The following is an 18,492-nucleotide window of genomic DNA, read 5'->3' as shown; positions in this document are numbered from 1 at the left end:
GCTGCGCATCTTGCCATCTTCATTCCCGCTTTGGGTGTTAGGCCACATCGCCTTTGGCTGCCATGAGCAGGAGTGCATTATCCTCTTCTTTCCGTTTCCATCCACCTCCCTTCTATAATCCACTCCAAATCGTTCCAAGTGCAAAATCGAGCCCCCAATTGCTAGATGTGGAGGCCTTAGTTCCAAATCTGAAGGGGATGGACGTTATTAAGAGGGGGGTGTGAGGTCCCAACCTCCGTCCCCTGTTCGCGTTGCCTGCTGACTGCCACTGCCCCCCCACCACCCTGGTGCCATGCCCTCGTTGGTACATGGCTCTACTTAGTTGACTACAAGGAGGCACTCGGCTCCTTATTTCATTTCCCCTTCCTCCTCTCTCCTTCACCCCTTAGGTCCATGTTTGGGTAGGCGTGCAGCCCGAGGGAGCAGCTGTCCGCCAAGATGAGCGGCAGTAGTGTGTGGTGAGCGCGTGAAGGGTTGGCCACACGAGCGACAATGCATATCTTGTTCACAACAATAAACACAAGTCCAACATAGGCAAATAGCAGAGAATAGAGGTTCTAGTACATAACAAGTAGAGTGCTTTTGAAGTTGAATTCCTTATCACAGCAGTAGCATTGTCAGAGCTACTGTTTATTCAGATGATGTCTAAGCATAGGAATTGAGCAAAGGCCAACATGGTCTCCATGTCTGCGGCCTCATTAGAGTGCCCTTCTCGACAGGAACTGAGCAAAGCGAAGGGAAGGGGGAAAGAGCTAACCGGTCGGTAAACAAGCCGCAGGTGAACAACTTACGAGAGTTCGCTGGAGCCGAGGGAGAGCTGCAAAGCTTCTTATCTTGCGGGTCAGAGATGCAGGATTGCAGGTCGTCGCTTTGCGCGTGTGGTGTGGCCGTGCGTGGCAAACCGGCGGTCTGCTGGAGGTCCGTCGCCGGCAAGCGGTGGCGTTGGTGCTCCTGTAGGCACCGTGCGGGTGGCAACGCACGAGCGGGGAGTCGGTGGCGGCGCAATGTGTGAATAGGGTCGGGACCTTTTTGCAAAATCATCAAAATATATTCTAAGAACTGTGGGTTGATTAAAAAAAGTTGAGGGACTTTTTTGCAAAATAACTACTACGGTTGGAAGAAACAACCGCACTGAGTCAGAGTCGAAAAGAGGATTCCTCACTAATTTCTCTCATGCAAAACCGTGCATGAGACTTTCATCTCGCACGGCTCCTAAGTGATAAAAGAAAGAAGAACTGGTCTTCTTTCTTTTTTATTACCTTCCTCGCGTGTGTATAAGACCGAGTCCATTCTTTTTCGAACTACTAATCCTTAACTTTTCGAGGAATCTTTCATCAGTGGTTGTGAATGACTTTTTTAATCCTTTCGACCTTAGTTCTGTAGGAGCAAGTCAGAAAGGTTGAGAAATATAACAGAATCCTTTCGACCGTAGTTCCGTAGGAGCAAGTCAGAAAGGTTGAGAAATATAACAGAATCCTTTCGACCGTAGTTCCGTAGGAGCAAGTCAGAAAGGTTGAGAAATAGAACAGAGATGTAAAGATGCCTTTTGTTTCGTGGGGTTCAACATGTATTGAAATGGTACTGCCAACAAAAATTTGCACCTCATGTTATTTTCTTATGTGTATGTCCATGCTGTGTTTTTAGGTTGTGAGATGCCGATTTGTTTATGGAATCTACGAGGGTAACCAGAGTGGCCAAACTGAAGTGAAAATTTGGTGAATGTCTCCGGAACTAGAAATTTCACAGGAATCATATATAAATTGTTGCTGCCATGGATTGACTATTTACTTCCTCAATAACTAGCTTGCGACATGATACGATTGCTTCTACCGTTGAAATCAGAGTAACAGTAGAAGCAAGCGTATACTGTACTTTGTTGCCTTTTACCAAAAAAAAAAGTTATCCCTACGTCCTGGGTAACATCCGGGAGCAACTTGTGAAAACAAGGGTGTATCTGTGGTGAAAATGCCCAGGTTTTGAAAAAGGTGAAAATTCATCGAAAAGCGTATTTTAAGTTCTGAAAAAAAAACTTAGCACATTTATATCTTGATATATTTTTTTCACAAAAGTTGGGGTTTAAACTCGTACTCTATTCATACAAAACTGATAAACATTGTGGGCTCTCCGTCTGAGGCGGCAACGGCCCACCAGTACACCGCTTAGCGTGGTCACTTTCTTATTTTTTGTAAGAAACCCTCTTCATAAGACATCTAGTTGCTCAAAATTTTGGGACTGCCAGATCAGGAAGGCAAGAACAAAGATTTTTACCAAGCAAGAGCACAATGACCAACAAAATAGGCAAACACATTAAGGGCCTCCATTGGCCCAGCAGTTCAAATATTAGATTGGACAGAAAATGATAATCTTACTACATTAGTTGCAAATTGCCTACCAAATCACAATCCTTTTCTACAGCTGCCATGGCAGCATCGGGAGTCGAAACTACCATTAGGAAACTACGACCTAATTAAGGACAAATAACTGTCTCGGCCAGCAATCATGGGCACAAATGCACAATAACATAACCAAATCGTTTGTTTAGAGGCCTAAGTTCAGGGACCACCATGCAATGGCTTAGCCGTATCATCTCTTAGCTACTTTCAGGCTGACCGTTGCTGCTGCTGCTGCTCTTCAGGAGGCTCTTCCTCTTGCCCCTGAGGCTGCTGCCACATATACGTCACCTGGTGACCCTGCTGACCACCATACATCATTCCACCTCCTGGTGGCATCTGTTGTGCTGGCATATAGTAATACGGTGGATAGCTATCAGCTGACGCCCCCATAGCAGGCGGCAAGCCAACCCTTGGAAGCCCAAGTCCCTCCTCTTTCATTTCATCCCTAGGAATTATGTCCACCAGGAAGTCATATATGTCAGTCCTGGTGATGGCAGCTGCAATGTCGTTCTTCTGTAAGGTCCGGCGCTTGTTCTCTTCTGTGTGCATCCATGACCTCAATGTCAGCTCTAATATGAATACCTCGCATGCCTTTGCAAAGACTACGGGAGCTTCTGCAGAGATCATCCGCACATCCTCATCAGCCTTCATTATCTTCTTTATCCTTGCAAGTGGCAAGGTGTGGTTCTTGAAGTCAGTTGTCTGATCGATCTCATCCATCTGGGTAGTCCAGAACTCCCTGAGCTGCTGCTGTTGCTGTTGCTGTAGTTGTTGGTGAAATTGCTGAGCTTGTTGGTAGACCATCTGGTGCTGAGCACTGAGTTGAGCTGGATTGGGGAATGGTGCTGCTGGCTGTGAGCCAGGAGGAACAACAGAAGGAGCTCCAGGTACCATTGCTGGAGGCACATAGGCAGCAGGATAAGCTTGTGACCCAACACCCGTCACAGGCTGTGGCTGTGAGGAGGATGGTTCCATGGAAGATCTTGTTTGTCCAAAATCAATGATCGTCCTGACCCTTGGAAAACAATTATAGATTTGATCAGTTGATTTTTTTTTTGTCATTCAGATCAACCAGAAAGATTGCAAAATTACAGGTTATGACAGTTATAAAAGTGCAGAAATTAAACTGCAGGTTATAGCATTACTTAAATTCAAAGATCGACATAGATGAATGGAAATGCCTTTTGCGTACGAAAGAAATTACATGTATTTATCTTATACTCTTGTAGCTTGAATAGACTACGCTTGAGTGCAAAAAATAATACGACTGAAGGAACAAAAAGATGCTTGGTTGCAAAGTTTCATCCTAAGAAAAATTCATCTTAGCAACTGCACTGGTGCCATTGCTCATGAGGATAACATTTCATCTTGATGGTCGATACCAATATCACAAAACACAAAGAAACGGAACAAACATAAATATATGGTCATATATGGTTACCCAAAACAAGTGAAATCAGAAGGGACTTATCATCATAAAACACACAAAATGATACGGTAAAGCAGACAAGATCAATAAAAATCACAACACCTATTGACCTTGTCCTTAACTCCCTATAATGCATGACAGGAAGGCAATATTACCTTTCATGCTCCCACTTTCAATAATCTATAAGTAGGTATTTGCACAACCAGTCAGTCCCTGCCAGTATTGGTCAAATAGGTTATGGACAAATGCAAAAGTATCTAAGTTCTGGACTGTTATAACAAGCCAAATTGCATGGACCAACAGCATGAATCATGCAGGGAGTTGAGAGTGACAAACAGTATGTGTACTTTGTACAGAACACAACGATGCTCAATTTATGCAGATCTCATAGTCATAGATCAACAAGAAAAGCACATAGCCCTGCACTTTCAGTTGGGATCCCCACACACATGGTATCGGTGGCTACTTAAACTAGTAAAGCAGTGTGTTTTATATTTATGCTAACCAAAAGGGAGTCCAAATTAAGGTTATGCCACACCCATATGCCGGGCTTGTAAAGTTAAAATGATTACAACTGAAGTTAAGTGCAAAAGACTACTACCCTAAGCAAGTCAATGCAAGGGAAAAGCAGACCTGCGACAAAATAACATAGCTTATGCATATGAACTTTGATGGTGGAAAAGACAATTTAGTTTGATGGGGTACTTCATCATTAGGTCTGTTAAAAATGAAATTCAGTATGTTCTGCAAGTAAGCTTAAGCTGCTGCAGCTGCCAAAATAGGATCTCAATAACATGGCAATCAGGTAGTTTTTTTGGCTAGTTGGGTTAGTGGAGTAAAGCTGACATGTGTCTAGTCAACATGACATGGACATGGCACTGGGAATGACTCCGACATCTTCACAAAAACAGATTCAATAGATGCATGGGAGCAAAGGTGTACCTATAATTAAGGATTCTAAGTTGAGAAGGGGAGGCAGCAAATTCTACTATTCTAGAGCAAATAGCATGTGAATTGTGAAAGATTGAACTACAACTCTAGAACTAAATTAATGGCCACATCTAAGAACGTTGCAGAAATGTAATCCACTGCAATCTGGAATGAGCACTTCATAGAAACACAGTAATTTGCATACTTGTTGCTTCTTAGCTCTCATTTCACACTAACGGAAATTACATGCAGAACTTAACACAACGTGCACGGCACTTGTTAAAGCTATTACAGCCAGCTATCAAAGGTAGATGAAAGCTTAATTTCTGTAGAAGTGGGTCCTTGCCAAGATTAGGGGTGTTAGTCATGGCATATGGCATATGGCAAATGAATAGCAAGGTCTTCTTCGACGGCTGGAAGGAATACTCTCGACTCACGACAGTTCATGAGCAAACAAATGACGAGAGCAACATAGTATCAGACATTCAGACCTACCCACTACTCAGCCGAATAAATCTGAAACCCGCATGAGTTCAACATGCACACGTCGTCACAATTTCAGGGGCAGACCCAGTACAGGACACGGGTGTACACATGTACACCCGATAATTTTGCAAAAGAACAAAAATCGAAGTTTAGCAAGTAAATACATGGTCAGATCTGAATACAAACAGCATACGTCAGGGTTTTGGGGGTTCGATTCCGCACCGCATGAAGGGAAGGGAATAGGAGGGCATACCTGTTTGATGGTTGTCGGCGGCGAAGCGCCCGACGAAGACCAGGCCAAGGGCGGCCGCTAGCCCCGTCGTCGGCGTCGCCGACTCGCCGCTAGGAAGAAAGGCCGAGACCCGAGAGGGGGTGTGGAGCAGAGAAGGGAAAAGGAAAGCAGCGGAGGAAAGAAGAAGATGGAACGCGCACATGTTGGGCCGTTCTGGGCCGGAAGGCAACCGAGGGCTCTTTTTGATTTTTGGGTTCAATTATGGCAGCGTAATTAGAGGAAACTTGGCCCAAAGCTTTTGTTCGGCCTTTTTTGTGTGTAAATCTCAGCTTCATTTTTTCCATACTTCTTTTACTATATGAACTTTCAGACTATGCACGTATAGAAGATTAAAAACTAAAGAGAACTACAGTAGCTATCTTTCTCTTCTTCCTATAGGAACGAAGTTTGGAGTTTTGCTATTTTCCCGTCAGTTAAACAAATCGGGTAGACGTTCTGCGACCTGCAATCTTGCAAGAACATGCTAGTGCCGTCTACAATATTTTTGTTGTGGGCATTGAAAAGAAACATGTAATGTAACGGGGGTATCTAGGCTCTAGCTACTCAATCTTTCAACCAACGATCATAATCTGAATCGTTTCATAAGACAAGCAAGCAGAATATCAAAAGATGTACGAGGTCACATCCGAACCCCAAGCAATTTCGCTGCAGCAAAGAAACTGGGCCAAAGTAATGCGAAAGGTGCAGATTTTTATCCTGGTCCTGACGGTGACGGAGGAGCTGCATGGCGTGGTGTGGGAAGGTGCGGGGCGGGCCGCTGCAGTCGGCGACTTCTATCAAAAACTCGTTTCACCAGGAAAGTCATAGCCGGAACCTTTGAGCCAGGGCCTTTTCGTTTCAGTTTATTCAGCCAGCTTATCAGCCACCAAACAGCATTTTCCTCTCACAACAAATCAGCCGTTTCAGCTTTTCAGCCAGTTGATAAGCTGAAGCGAACAGGCCTTAACAAATAAGCGAGGATGAGCCGACAAGGGTGCGGTTGTACAGTGCAGCTGCCGACCTGGTTGCTCAACCCGTAATCCAGCCCTTACCATAGGAACCGGTAGATGTTTGCCAACGGCAGATGGAGGGGCGAGGCTAGAACACGGAAATAAAATAAAGGGATCCATTTGCAAGAAGCAAGAAGAGCACGGATATAAAAGGGAGGAATTATGCGAACATTTGGATCGCGAATTCGCTATTCAAAATAGGGGCTTTTATATAAATATATGTAGATCAAAATGAGGGGCTAATGTGCTAGTTTAGTTGACCGCGGTCTACGCTGCCATAGGCTGCGACGCGGGCCGTTGGACCTTTGATCTGCGGTCTAGATTGAGCTGCTACAGCGCAAGCGACGCCACGGTTTCGCTGCTACGGTCGCCGCTCGCCTCGCGTCTCCGGCGGCCGGCGTCAAAGGCAGGACCGCAGGAGCCTGGGAGGCCTTCGCTTTCGCTGCGTCCCCTGTGTCCAGATTGAGAACATGCTCGGCGTGAAAGGCGGGCTTCGGCGGAGGACGGCAGTCTGGCAGCGGCGGGCGGGTACGCACTCAGCTGAACGGACGCCCAAATCTCGCCACCGGCCGTCGTCCCTGCGTCGCGTCGCGTCCGCCGATGTGCTTGCGATCGCGGTACTGATCTGCTGGCACCCGATGAGGAGAGGAAGACGACGATGTGGAGAGCCGAGCATTCCTTCCTCCCCCCTTCTCTCGATGCCACCATCAGCATCGGAGAAACGGAGGCTGACGGCGTCGAGGAAGGCAGCGCCATGGCTGGCGACACGAGCGCCAAGAACCCCTGGTGCGGCGCAAGAGGTGCACAGCTAGACAGCAGCCAGCAGTTCAGAGTTTGGAAAATTTTGCACACATGAACAGATGAGTGATTTGTGACAAGAAACCAAGAATCACCGGGCTGCTCAGTGCGTATGTACAATATAATCATGTTTCCCCTTGAATTACAGGGACGACAAGAGGATGATGCAGCGATCAAACCGGCCACCTACTCTAATTAACATCCATCTGGTACTAGCTAGCAGTCGCGACCGCTGCTTGAGCAGCGCCGGCAGAGACGGCGCCGGCGGACTGCGACGCGGCGGGGACGAGCACGAAGCGGGACGAGAAGGAGCAGCCGTAGTAGACCCGCGCGGCGTCGTCGGCGTCGCCGTCGCAGCCGCCGAGGTCGAAGTTGCGCGCGTAGCTGAGCGGGTCGTACTGGCACGCGCGGCGGCGCTGCTGCGACGACGCCGCCGAGGCCGCCGCGGAGCGCAGCGCCCGCCTGCCCCGCCGCCGCAGGCGCCGCACCAGCCACGCGAGCCCGAGCCCGCACCCACCGCAGCCGCCGCAGCACTGGCGGCCGGGCCCCGGCGCAGCCCCGGCCTCGCTGCCGAGCCGGCACGGCGGCGGAACCGCGGCGTCCAGCCCTTCCTCCATCGCCGCCCCGGCTGCTTTCTTGCTTGGTGCGGTGGGTGCGTGGGCGTGTCAGTGTGGCGTGCGCGCGTGGTGGTGTAGCTTGTTGGCTACTTGGCTGCCGGCGGGCGCCGGGCGTATGCGGAGGCCGGCGGGAGTGGCGAGTGGAGTCGGGACTTCGGGAGAGTGTGGATTCTTGGTGGGGTGGGTGGGGTGTCCCGTGTCCGTGATTTATAGGGCTGCCTACCTAATCACTCCGATTACGGGATGAGCTTGCGTTGGAGGATCCTGCATTAGCGCGGCCATGAACCGGAGTGGGAGGGAATCCGAGATGAATCGGGGGTGGATTTGATCACGCAGCGCGAGTGCTTGGATTTGGGTTGAACGCTCTCATCCGCAGCAGCACACAGGAGAGAGGGGGGATAAAAGGGAGAGTTGCTTCAAGCGGACGGCTCCATGATTAAGCAAGTGAAAAGCTCCGGCGCTTTGTCCGTCCGCGTCCAATCCTGCATCGGACAAGATCGCCGTGGAGCACGCTGATGTTATTAACGTGCTCGTATGGTACGTAATCCTCCTAGCCAGCACATCTACGTGCTAATCGGAATCTGGCTTTGCTTTGGATGCTCGCTGGGTGACTGTTGCTGGTGTGGTGAGTGGTGAGTGGTGAGTGAGATCCATCGGGTCATCATCACGTGACCGCACGGTTTCATTTGGCGCTTATCGGCCCACTGCGTGCGTGCAACCACAAATCACTGCTCAGCGTAACAGACTAACAGCAGCAGGTAGCAGTAAAGAACAGCATTCGAGTGAGGCCGAATTGGGGCAACCGTCCATTCCATCTATCCCCGGCTGTGCAGTACAGGAATCTCATGAGTTCAGCCAGATTACAATGATAGTACGTAGCTCAAACAATCAGATGCGTCGCACTTTGGCCCACGACCACCAACAGATCTGTCAGCTATGAATGAATACAGTACAGGTGGTGGTATTGCTTGGCTTTTACTGAGGACCCGGGACCAGTGGTAACATGGCTACGTTCAGAAGTCAGAACTGTGACGACATTTCATTCATCCCTCAATCCAGGCAAAGAAACAACGTTCGGGATCAATGGTTGCAGACTTGCAGTGAGAGAGGTACAATCAAGAATCTACATCTGTTTCTGTAGGCACTGGCATGTTTTACCATCTGTAGCAGCCTAGCTCATAAACTATGGACCGTGGATGATTTTACAAATGCATGGCTTCTATGAGTTCCTACACAACAAAAGTACAACTTACAATACACCAATAAGTGGACAGGACAGGAAGACCGTTGGCATCTGATGGTAAAAAAAAGAAAAGAAAACAAATGGAACAGGAGCTGGAAAGGGCTCTATGAACGGCGACGGGTTCAATCACGTTGGTGCATTTCCCTGAGCATGAACAGAGCACGAACAGCCAAAATATATACGAATTGGCAGCCCCTGTTACCTTGTGCATCATGTAGTTCAGGCAAAGCGTGTTGCTTACCAATGCTGAACCCTTGGGAGCCAATCTGAAATGATCCACAACAGAGACTGAATTCTTGTGGAAACAATAAGCAGATGAAACAGACGGGCAAAGTGGTGGCAGATCATCTCATTACACTATTATTGATACCACCTATAGCATTCATTGATTTGACTTGGTAGATAACCAGGGTCTATAAAGAGCATTCTTGCAATAATGCACTCCAACTGGTGCTCAGTCTGGCACCCAAGTCACCACCCAATATCCTAGCAGCTGATGTAGGCACATAGCAAACAGTTCGGTGCACAACTTTACTATGGAGCATGGATTAGATGGTTTGACATAAATAAAAGCTAATAAAGCCATATGGCATTCAAGGAAATGGAGTAGGCCATCATTTCAAAATGTCCGCTTGTTCTCCAACTACCGAACAAGGAAGGAAACATTTTATACCTCAGATTCTATACTAAGCATAAAATGTTAAGTGAAAGTTGTTCTATAGTACCATATCCCTCAGATGTTTTCATAAGATAAAACAAGAAAAAGCATGCATTCTTTGCTAAAAAATAATTGGTAATATAAATCATAATTAAAAAATAGGCTTGGAATGAAATCAATACCTTCAGTAACCAAAGACGGAGGCATATCAGCAACTTCACAAAATACAGCAGCTATTATTATCCCTGAAAAATGTACAATTTGCCACTATGGTCAGAAATATGCAGGCCAAGAACATTTATGTAATTGCTAGGTGCTAATATGGTTATCAAATGATAATCTGAGGTATAAAATTGCTTGCATTTATGAACATGTCAGAATCAATATTGAGGTTACTCAGGTGATGGAATGTCATTTTATATGTCAGAAAAATTATATGCCAATGTTGCTCCTTGTCACACTCTTGGCTGACTACTCAGTTACACAAGTTTTGATGACTCCCACGTCTCATTTTAAGCTAAAAAATTCATTGGAAAAAAATGTCAAGCAAAGTGAAAGCACAAGCCCACTTCTTTGGATCTTGATACTGTGTTAATGCCTCCAAGAATTGGTTCCAAAGTGGACCAGTCTCCTGAAGGTTAACATTCTCTGGTCCCCCAAGGTAAGCTTGAACAATGAATTCATAACTTTGTTCCCTGAACAAAGAATGCGCCAGATTTTAGTAAAACAATAGTTCATAGATCCTCTAAGATGAATATAGCTTTTCATAAGTTTCACTGACCTTCCTTCGTAATGCGACAACCATGCCAAGTAAGATGCACCAAAGTACATTGATGCAAAAGGATTGTAGAGATCATCCACAGAGATCACTGTATACGCCCTGTAACCACAATCCCTGTGCATTCAAAGGGAAGTACAGATAAATTTGCATGGAAACTGTGCGTTTATATAATACCCAGAGCAGTGACAATTATGCTTCCGATACCCTAAAACAACCAACTATTCCTAGTCCTTAGTTATTTTTCAGTCAATCCACTGATAATACTATTATCTGACTTCTAAAATTATGGATATAATTCTTGTATAGATATTATACTGATCACTGTGTACATACTTGTGGAACTGTATAGGGCAGGACTGAAGTTCAACTGCCTATGACATTGCAACACTGTGAAGCTGCATTCTTGGCAAAAGAAACAAGGACTGGTAAAACAAAAGGGAGTTTCCAGTTCGTTGGGATGAACAGTACAATTCAAAATTGAGAAGTGCTTACTGAAATTCTAGATTTGCTAATCATAATTTTTTAGATACAGTTTGCAACTTCATGGCTAGTGAAAGTATATGTTAGACACAATATCATACTTGCCTGGAAAGCCATGCAGCAGTAGGATAGTCTATTCCCATCAATCCAGTCCGGGTACTTACTCCATGAACAAAACGCATACTGCAGACCTCTGCAAGTGCCGCAAGAGCTTCCTGTGCAGATTTCAATAGGAAACAGAGAATCCAATCAGAAACTGAAATTCAAACAATATATTACTGTTAGTGGAACGCTGCTTTAAAAATCAGTAACCGGTACTTGGCTGATCACCCATCACCGCACCTAGCAGTGATTAAACATAGGTCAATACAACTGGTTTTTTCAACTCAAACTAATTCTTATATATTTTTTAATTTTTTTAGGAAGACATGCCAAGGTGATTGACTTGTGCATTTAAGGACATTTACATAATATTCAATTATTTATAGCATAAAAAATATAGAGGAAGCATTCTGGTAAATAACTACCAAATGCATCAGTGTACAATAATTTTGCATGACTGAAAACCCAAAATACAATGAGCATAACATGTGACGTGATGGATTCTCATGCTTGAATAATAACTGTAGGTCTTTTAAAAGAAATCTCCAGAGCTAAATTATGCTGAATGACATGTTTTGGTTGCAAAAAAGTTTTCATATTTTGCTATATTACAAATTCATAATAAATAAGTCATGCTACAAGAGTTTATCAAATTCGATAATGGCATACATTAATCACTAGAATAACAAGCAATGGCTTCTCTATCCAAAACTTACTGGTTTTGATCCTCTAGTGGTCAAATGGCGTGATATGATTATTTCTGCAACAGCCTGAAATCATAATTCAGAATTGGACAAGTCTGAGATAAAGGGAAATTTATGTATCAGTAGCAAATTCACCAGTGTGACAATAAATATTTTCCCTGTCAAACAAGGAATGAGGTGATGGACTCTAAATAAACAGTAGAAAATGTTCCTCCGAACAATATTTTGAGGCTTAGAAGTTTTCAACCTTTTCGGACTAGTAAATGCCAAAACATTAACAAAGTATTGTCAAGATACACTGAAGACATGTAATGAGGAAACAGCTGAACCAGTCGCATACGTATAGACTTGACCATAACGAAATGTCTGAAGTGCATGGTAAGCAGCAAACAACTATGCCTATACTGCAAGTCTGCAACATGGGCTATGCAAAATGATACAGTATTCTGTTACATGCCATCCACATGAAAGGTGACATCAAAATCACAATCTACTAGGTTAAGAGTATTAAGCAGTTGAGTACAGTTTCTGTGATCTCCTAACTATCTATATTTTATAAATCATAAAGCTGCACTCTTAGTGGTGTAAGCAAAAGTGGCTGTACTCCTGAGCTTCTAGTGTACAAAAAACACATGTTATTCAAGACTTTGGAAAAGAAATGCAGAAGTTAGTGCAAATGTTTATAACCAGATTTACCTTCACCTCCACGCGAGAAAGGTAAGGCCTCTTCTTTGCATCATGGGAGAATCGTACATTTCCACGTCGCTCACCGGATTTTGTCCACTCCTTATACACATCAGGATGTTTCCACATTGCATCCATATCAGCCTCTGATACCTTGGAATCCCAATATATCAACTGTGCTTCTGACTCAAAAATGATGACAAGATATTACATGTAGCTAAAGCAAGAAAGCCAAGGGGAAAAATAACAACACAGCAAAAATGTAACCTGTGCTTGATAAATTTTCAAGGTCAGGAGTGATCTCGTTGCAAATTTCTGGTTGTCTGCCAAAAAACAGTGAGAAACATTCTGTCAACAGGGTCAAATTTCCGAAGGAAATGTATAGAAGTGCATAGATGAAGCTGGATATAAGTTCTAGCTTTAAACAAAGGCACAGCTTTATCTGCAAAACAATCGTATTTGGACTTTAATCCATTGTGTAGTTTCTATTGCACTAAGATGACTTGATAAGTAATGAGATGTAGGGAGTTTTAAGGCAATGAAAGTTTAGACGAGATACAAATACAATCCATGTAGCATGAAGTTCTGAATACTAGGTCTATTTCATGATACATTCATCATGGGAAAACATATCTTAAAAACTGCTTAGTTCATTGGCATGTCAGATTAACAGAAATGATCTTGATGTCCTGTGTAGGTTACTATATTCCATTATAATAGTATAATGATATGTAGAAGCATTCTCCTTTTTTACGATAACAAAGATGTATTAGCATCATTTTAAGGCTTTATAACATTTTTTGTGAACTAAAATATTTTAGAGGTTTAAAACTTGACATGAATCCTACTGCCGGCTTAAATACTGTCAAAGCTGTCAAGTTTGGCACAGGGCCCTTCTTTGGATGGCCACACCAATCTTCTTCCAACTCAGGCCAACTAGTTTCACACAAAAGTCAAGCTCTGTAAAAGCAGGTCCTTCATGCACCACAAGTGCTAAGATAAATAAATTTAGTTATGCATGATATAGAAGTAAGCTATTAAGAAAGACACCTTATAGACAACAAGCTCTCTTTCACATAAAGATAACGCTGGAAAATGGGGGAAGTTGATTTGTGAGAAGCCTTCTTTTTGCCACCCTTATATGCTCTAACTACAAATTCTTCAGTTCTTTGTCTGCAACATTTGTAAGATATAATTGCATCTTAACTGTTGACAGATCAGAGATGATAATATCATTAAAACAGTGTGCCAAGTGAAATGCATACTTGTCATCACAAGAGAAGAGCCATTTGGCATAAGCAGCACCAAAGTAGACATTTACAAGAGGCCAGTAGAGCAAATTGGTATCATCTTCAATATCATATTTCTTGTAACCCAATTCCCTTAAAAATAACGAAGACAATAAATTTAATTTCAGAACATAGAAAGGAAAAATATAGTAACTTAATTGTGTTAACCAAGCTTGTGATGATTACCTTCCAAGCCATTGAGCAACTTCAGGTGCTACCTGCATTATGCCAACCTTGGTCTCTTTTGTCTTGCGATCATAGGTATCTACAAAGAGTCTCCTTCCACTTGCAATTTCCGCAAGTGCGCCTATCATATACTGCACGAGAAGAAAGTCAAGCTCAGCAGGTCGTCAAGGATACCTACCGCTCTACCAGTAACAAGGTAGCTGGATATTATCTTCACTTTGTCTCACAGAATTTGTTTACTATTATCTTCTCACTCCAGAGAACCATAACAGCCAACGCGTTGTAGTTAGCATGCAGCTGTATTCACTGTTGGACGTGATGACTACAGAAAGTAAAAAAGGGAAGTGCATATACTGGTTGAACATAGAGAAATTGAACCAATACCGGGTCTAGTTGTGATTTGAAATGTCTATGAACAATGATTGAAGCCACCGCCTGAAAGAATCAATGGATGTACACAACAATCAGTATAAAGCCACAGTTGCATAAAGAACAGATGGAATTTGAATAAAGAATACCTTTGTTATCTATTTTTCTATACCTTAGCAAACTTATTTCAAACAGCTTTGCAGAAAAAACTCCTGACCAATAATACTCAGTAACCACTTAGTTAAATATAGCAAAAGAAAACAATATGGCTGCAACTAAATTCACACTGTTGGTAGTTTCTTTGCCTTCAGCAAATCGAGTGAAAATTTGGTAGCTGCTACTGATAGCCTTCTTAAGGAACTTTGAAGGCAGTTGCATCATAGAATTGACTAGCCAAATGAGCCAAATAACAAACAGACAGAGACCTCATGTGTTGAGAAAACAATATTACATGTTGGAAAATATGTTATCATTTATTTAGCAGGTTCAGTATGATTTACATTATTCTGGAGCTAGTGCTATCAAAATTACATAACTCAACTGACCACTCACCATCATTTCAGTTTGTGTGAGATATGCCTCACCATCAGGGTCCCGTGAGAGATGAACTTTCTGTCCCTGCTCTTCTCCAGCATCAGTCCACTCTTTACTTACAACAGGATCTTGCCACATTAATCTCATATCCTCTGGATCCAAGCAGTCATCCCAATATTTGAAGCTTATGGGCATTTTGTACCAATCAGTAGTTGTTTATGTTGATCTCTGTTGGAGAAGAAAGAAAAAGGGGTTAAAGATGACATATGGTATCTTATTTTCTTTGAGTAAATGAAACCCGATGCCATCTGCATTATGTTCTGGACTTGTATAGAAGGTCAAAAAGGTTTTAGGTGTTTAGCAGGAGACAGTGATGGATATTTCGCATAAAGTTGATGACAGGATAACCATAAAAGAGTATGTGTTAATTGAATCCTAATAGATAGCAAGAGCAATCAAGTTTCTGACCAATATGCATTCACTTGCAGATGAAAACACTTCTAGTTTTCAAATACTCCTATCTGACAAACACATAAACATAACATGAAACCAGTTAACAAAAAAACAGAGATACAACAAACAAACAAATGATACCAGATGAGCGTCCAGATTTCAAGTCAGACATTGAGTAAAAATATGCAGAATGTAGCAAAGCAAACCATTTCATTAAGAAGGAGCGAGAATTTACAACACACACGACCTGACAACAAGACAAAAAATAAATAAATTACAGAGAAAGGAAATATAAAACACGACCTACAACTAAGGACAGCATGCACACAAAGTTTGAAATGGTGATCTAATCTGGCCGAAGAAAAAGGACTCAACATGAACATAACACTGCAAGCTCTTTCCGCCACAACAGAACATTAAGCATCAACGCTTCGGCACAGAAGCGCAGACCCGAATCCAGCAGACCAGCACTGACGCACGCACAACGCAACAACAGTCATCAGCACCACCACAAGAAATGGAGCGCCACGCCGCCACCCATTAAGCATCAAACGATGAGAGCCGCACGCAATGCGAATGGAGCGGCCACCCAGAGACATCCCCACGCCACCGTACCTGCCGCGCCGTAGCGTCACGCACACGCCGCACAGTGAGGCCACCAGAACATCAATAGCCTGCCCGCATTGGCACCACCAGCGCTCCCACCAAACACAGGGAACGCGCAAGCAGCAAGCACCCCGTGCAATAGCGCACCTCGCAATCTAACGCGAAAACAAGAATCTATAAACGATTCCTCCCTAAACAGACTTCGCTCCGTCTCGCCAAATCAACGAAGAGAACGGTGGAAAAACAATCGAGCGCGGTGTGTCGCGAATCGAGCTCACCAGTGCGCGGGCGCGCGGGATTGGGAGGCGATTGGGGGAGATCCCGCGCACGGGTGCCTCTGGAAGCTCGGACTCGACGGGGATTCGGGAGGCGCGGTGGCTTCGCGGAATGGGGAATCGCCGGATCGGCCGGGACGGAGGGAGAGACGAGAGGGGGAGGGGCGCGTGAATTGGAAGAAGAGGGGAAGGGAAGGGAGGGATGGGTGGCGAGCGGGACGTTTAAATGTGGGGGCGCGCGGCGCGGGCACACGTGGCGGGCAGCAGCGACCCGGTGGCTGCCTGGCTGGTGGGTCCGTGCCTTTCCGATCGGATTCGTGGGTTGGAGGGCCGAGGGCGGACAGAGGGTGGAGACCAACCGCGTCGCGTCGGACGGAAGCGAAGGCGTTGCTGGGTCATCTCTGACTCTGAGCTCTCCTGTGCTGCGATGAACTGATGATCTCTTGGACAGGACCAGGTGTCACGTCAAAGTGACGTTGCATCCCGCTACGGCTGAAACATCAAATAAAGCATGGCCCGTCGGTGCACCAGACTTGCACGGCGCCTGCACTGCACAAATCATGTCCTTCTCGTGTGCAGCCTCCTCAACCGCTTGCCTTGGGAGCTTGAGGCCATCCCGTTAGCTGGAGGCATATACAATGATAAGTTGCCCATGGTTTCTTGATTTAAATTAGGAGAGATGTTTCAAAATATTGTTTGTTTAAATAAAATGCAGGAGCCTTGCTATATCATATAAGAAGGGAAGCAAGTGAGTTTGTACGTTGTGATATCATATAATATAAAAGTAGCTCATAAAATTCGGTTAACATAGATAACATGAAAACCACAATAGCTCAGCCCTCCGCAGGCCATCTTGCACAAAAGCAATCTCTTCCTTAACCTCTTTGTTCCACTTGAAATTTTGCCATATGTCGGTCTTCAAAAACACGTATATTTCTCGTCTTTCATATGTTCCAATTTCACATTGTGTGCACTGTGTGCATAAGCACAAAATATCGTGAAACAAGAGTATTGGATATACCCGTTCACTTTAGCGCGGATAGACACGATCGCCTATAATCTTAGGCATCGTATTCAAGTGTTGTTTGTGTGAGCTTTATTTCCTGATCTTTCAAAAAGGAATTAGCAATTCCTTATATTTCAAAAAAAGAGATTTAGGCATTTAGCCATTCCTGAGTTTTAGCAACACCTGGAACGCATTCCGTTCATTGGCGATATCCTTTTGTCGCCTTTTTGCCTTTTGGCTTGTTGCTCCAGCATTGGAGGAAGTCACGACGCTCCCCAATTCCCCATCGAACTGACAGAACTCGACAAGGCCTTTTTCGTTTTTTTTCCCCCAGGTCCGGCGGGTTTGAAATATTTATTCCGAGATGGTGGGCTGCGCATTTGATTGGCGGGCTGCTGCCTCAGCGAATTGCTCAAACGCCCCGACGGAGGTTTCTAGGCTTTTTTCGGCCCATTTCCAAAGCTGCACGACAACGACTGCACTCCCTCTCACGCCTCTGTTGATTTTTTTTTTAGGGCGCCTCTGATGATTAGGCTTTGATTACGAAAAATAACCTGCTGCCATCCGCGATGAAGACAACGCGTAACCTAGTAATTAAAACTTAAAAGGAATGGCTTTGTCTTGATAGCTCATAGTCGCCATCGACCGACCGGCGTATGGGGGGCACTTTTCTCGTAGCGATCGAGTGGGGAATCGAATCTGCAATCTTTTCTTTTCTTCCTCTTTTGCACAGAGCAACGGCGACCGGTTGCTAATGCCTTTCATTACCAAAGTTCTGATTCTAGCGTGGGCAACCAGGCACGAATTTGTTCTGATTACCAAAGTTGCCTGTCTGCTTTCGCTGAAGGTGACATTCGTTTGCACGCTGTGCTTCCAAAGTGCTACTGTGTGACTGTTTTCCAACTTAGCCTCTGATGGTGCATCTCAGCTCTCGAGCAATCGAGGGTGAGCACTGAGAAGCCAAATGGTATTCTCGACTTGCTACTTTGGTACGTGACACCCTAAGAGCGGCGGGAAGTGAATTGGATGTTCTAAAAACTAAGGCTCCAAGCACGTATAAAAATCCATTTCAAAATCTATTAAGATGTGCACTAGGTTTTTCTATGTGTTGCTATCTTTACCGTAAAAAAGTTTTGCATCTTAGGTTCCAATTAAACACTGAATTATAAGTGCAATAAGAAATGAGGA

General features: G+C 44.5%; 3 protein-coding genes across 10 annotated transcripts; all 3 read right to left on the bottom strand.

Moving 5' to 3' along the window:
* Positions 1-2,283: 2,283 nt before the first annotated feature.
* On the bottom strand, positions 2,284-5,649 carry LOC117857661 (nuclear transcription factor Y subunit C-4). 4 transcript variants are annotated; one of them, XM_034740467.1, is made up of 3 exons: positions 5,492-5,643; positions 3,978-4,035; positions 2,284-3,408 (listed from the first exon to the last, which is right to left on the bottom strand). In XM_034740467.1, exon 3 carries the CDS (start codon positions 3,366-3,368, stop codon positions 2,601-2,603), a length of 768 nt encoding a protein of 255 aa, XP_034596358.1. In that variant the 5' UTR covers positions 3,369-3,408; positions 3,978-4,035; positions 5,492-5,643; the 3' UTR covers positions 2,284-2,600. The 4 variants fall into 4 exon arrangements, with proteins under 4 accessions (XP_034596358.1, XP_034596364.1, XP_034596349.1 ...); XM_034740473.1 differs by having other exon boundaries at positions 2,284-3,402; XM_034740458.2 differs by lacking the exon at positions 3,978-4,035 and having other exon boundaries at positions 5,492-5,649.
* A 1,735-nt stretch (positions 5,650-7,384) lies between these two features.
* On the bottom strand, positions 7,385-8,621 carry LOC117852910 (uncharacterized). The gene has a single exon (XM_034735566.2). The coding sequence runs from the start codon at positions 7,932-7,934 to the stop codon at positions 7,530-7,532; it is 405 nt and encodes a 134-aa protein (XP_034591457.1). The 5' UTR covers positions 7,935-8,621; the 3' UTR covers positions 7,385-7,529.
* A 325-nt stretch (positions 8,622-8,946) lies between these two features.
* Positions 8,947-16,510, bottom strand: LOC117850902 (uncharacterized). Of its 5 annotated transcripts, XR_004639894.2 has the most exons (15): positions 16,302-16,509; positions 14,983-15,192; positions 14,446-14,496; positions 14,062-14,192; positions 13,852-13,968; positions 13,637-13,759; positions 12,854-12,909; positions 12,599-12,768; positions 11,915-11,968; positions 11,202-11,311; positions 10,617-10,730; positions 10,405-10,530; positions 10,018-10,080; positions 9,380-9,443; positions 8,947-9,163 (listed from the first exon to the last, which is right to left on the bottom strand). XR_004639894.2 is itself a non-coding variant. In XM_034734107.2 (14 exons), exons 2-13 carry the CDS (start codon positions 15,157-15,159, stop codon positions 10,053-10,055), a joined length of 1,257 nt encoding a protein of 418 aa, XP_034589998.1. In that variant the 5' UTR covers positions 15,160-15,192; positions 16,302-16,509; the 3' UTR covers positions 8,947-9,443; positions 10,018-10,052. The 5 variants fall into 5 exon arrangements, 1 of the variants encoding a protein (XP_034589998.1); XR_004639587.2 differs by having other exon boundaries at positions 10,018-10,530; positions 16,302-16,510; XM_034734107.2 differs by having other exon boundaries at positions 8,947-9,443.
* Between the last annotated feature and the right edge of the window lie 1,982 nt (positions 16,511-18,492).

Source organism: Setaria viridis, chromosome 1 (assembly GCF_005286985.2).
Source record: "Setaria viridis chromosome 1, Setaria_viridis_v4.0, whole genome shotgun sequence".
NCBI classification, from domain to species: domain Eukaryota; kingdom Viridiplantae; phylum Streptophyta; class Magnoliopsida; order Poales; family Poaceae; genus Setaria; species Setaria viridis.
The sequence above is the reverse complement of the archived record's forward strand: the minus strand, read 5'-3'. Positions and strand labels throughout refer to the sequence as shown.

What these genes read in the sequence shown, in the direction of transcription:
- LOC117857661 (XM_034740458.2), bottom strand. Translation starts at nt 3,368, where the DNA reads ATGGAACCATCCTCCTCACAGCCACAGCCTGTGACGGGTGTTGGGTCA.
- LOC117852910 (XM_034735566.2), bottom strand. Translation starts at nt 7,934, where the DNA reads ATGGAGGAAGGGCTGGACGCCGCGGTTCCGCCGCCGTGCCGGCTCGGC.
- LOC117850902 (XM_034734107.2), bottom strand. Translation starts at nt 15,159, where the DNA reads ATGCCCATAAGCTTCAAATATTGGGATGACTGCTTGGATCCAGAGGAT. An exon ending in TGAAAATTTATCAAGCACAG is followed by an intron (nt 12,769 to 12,853) that starts GTTACATTTTTG and finishes TTTTTGAGTCAG; the next exon opens with AAGCACAGTTGATATATTGG. An exon ending in CAGTATCAAGATCCAAAGAA is followed by an intron (nt 10,081 to 10,404) that starts GTGGGCTTGTGC and finishes TACATTTTTCAG; the next exon opens with GGATAATAATAGCTGCTGTA.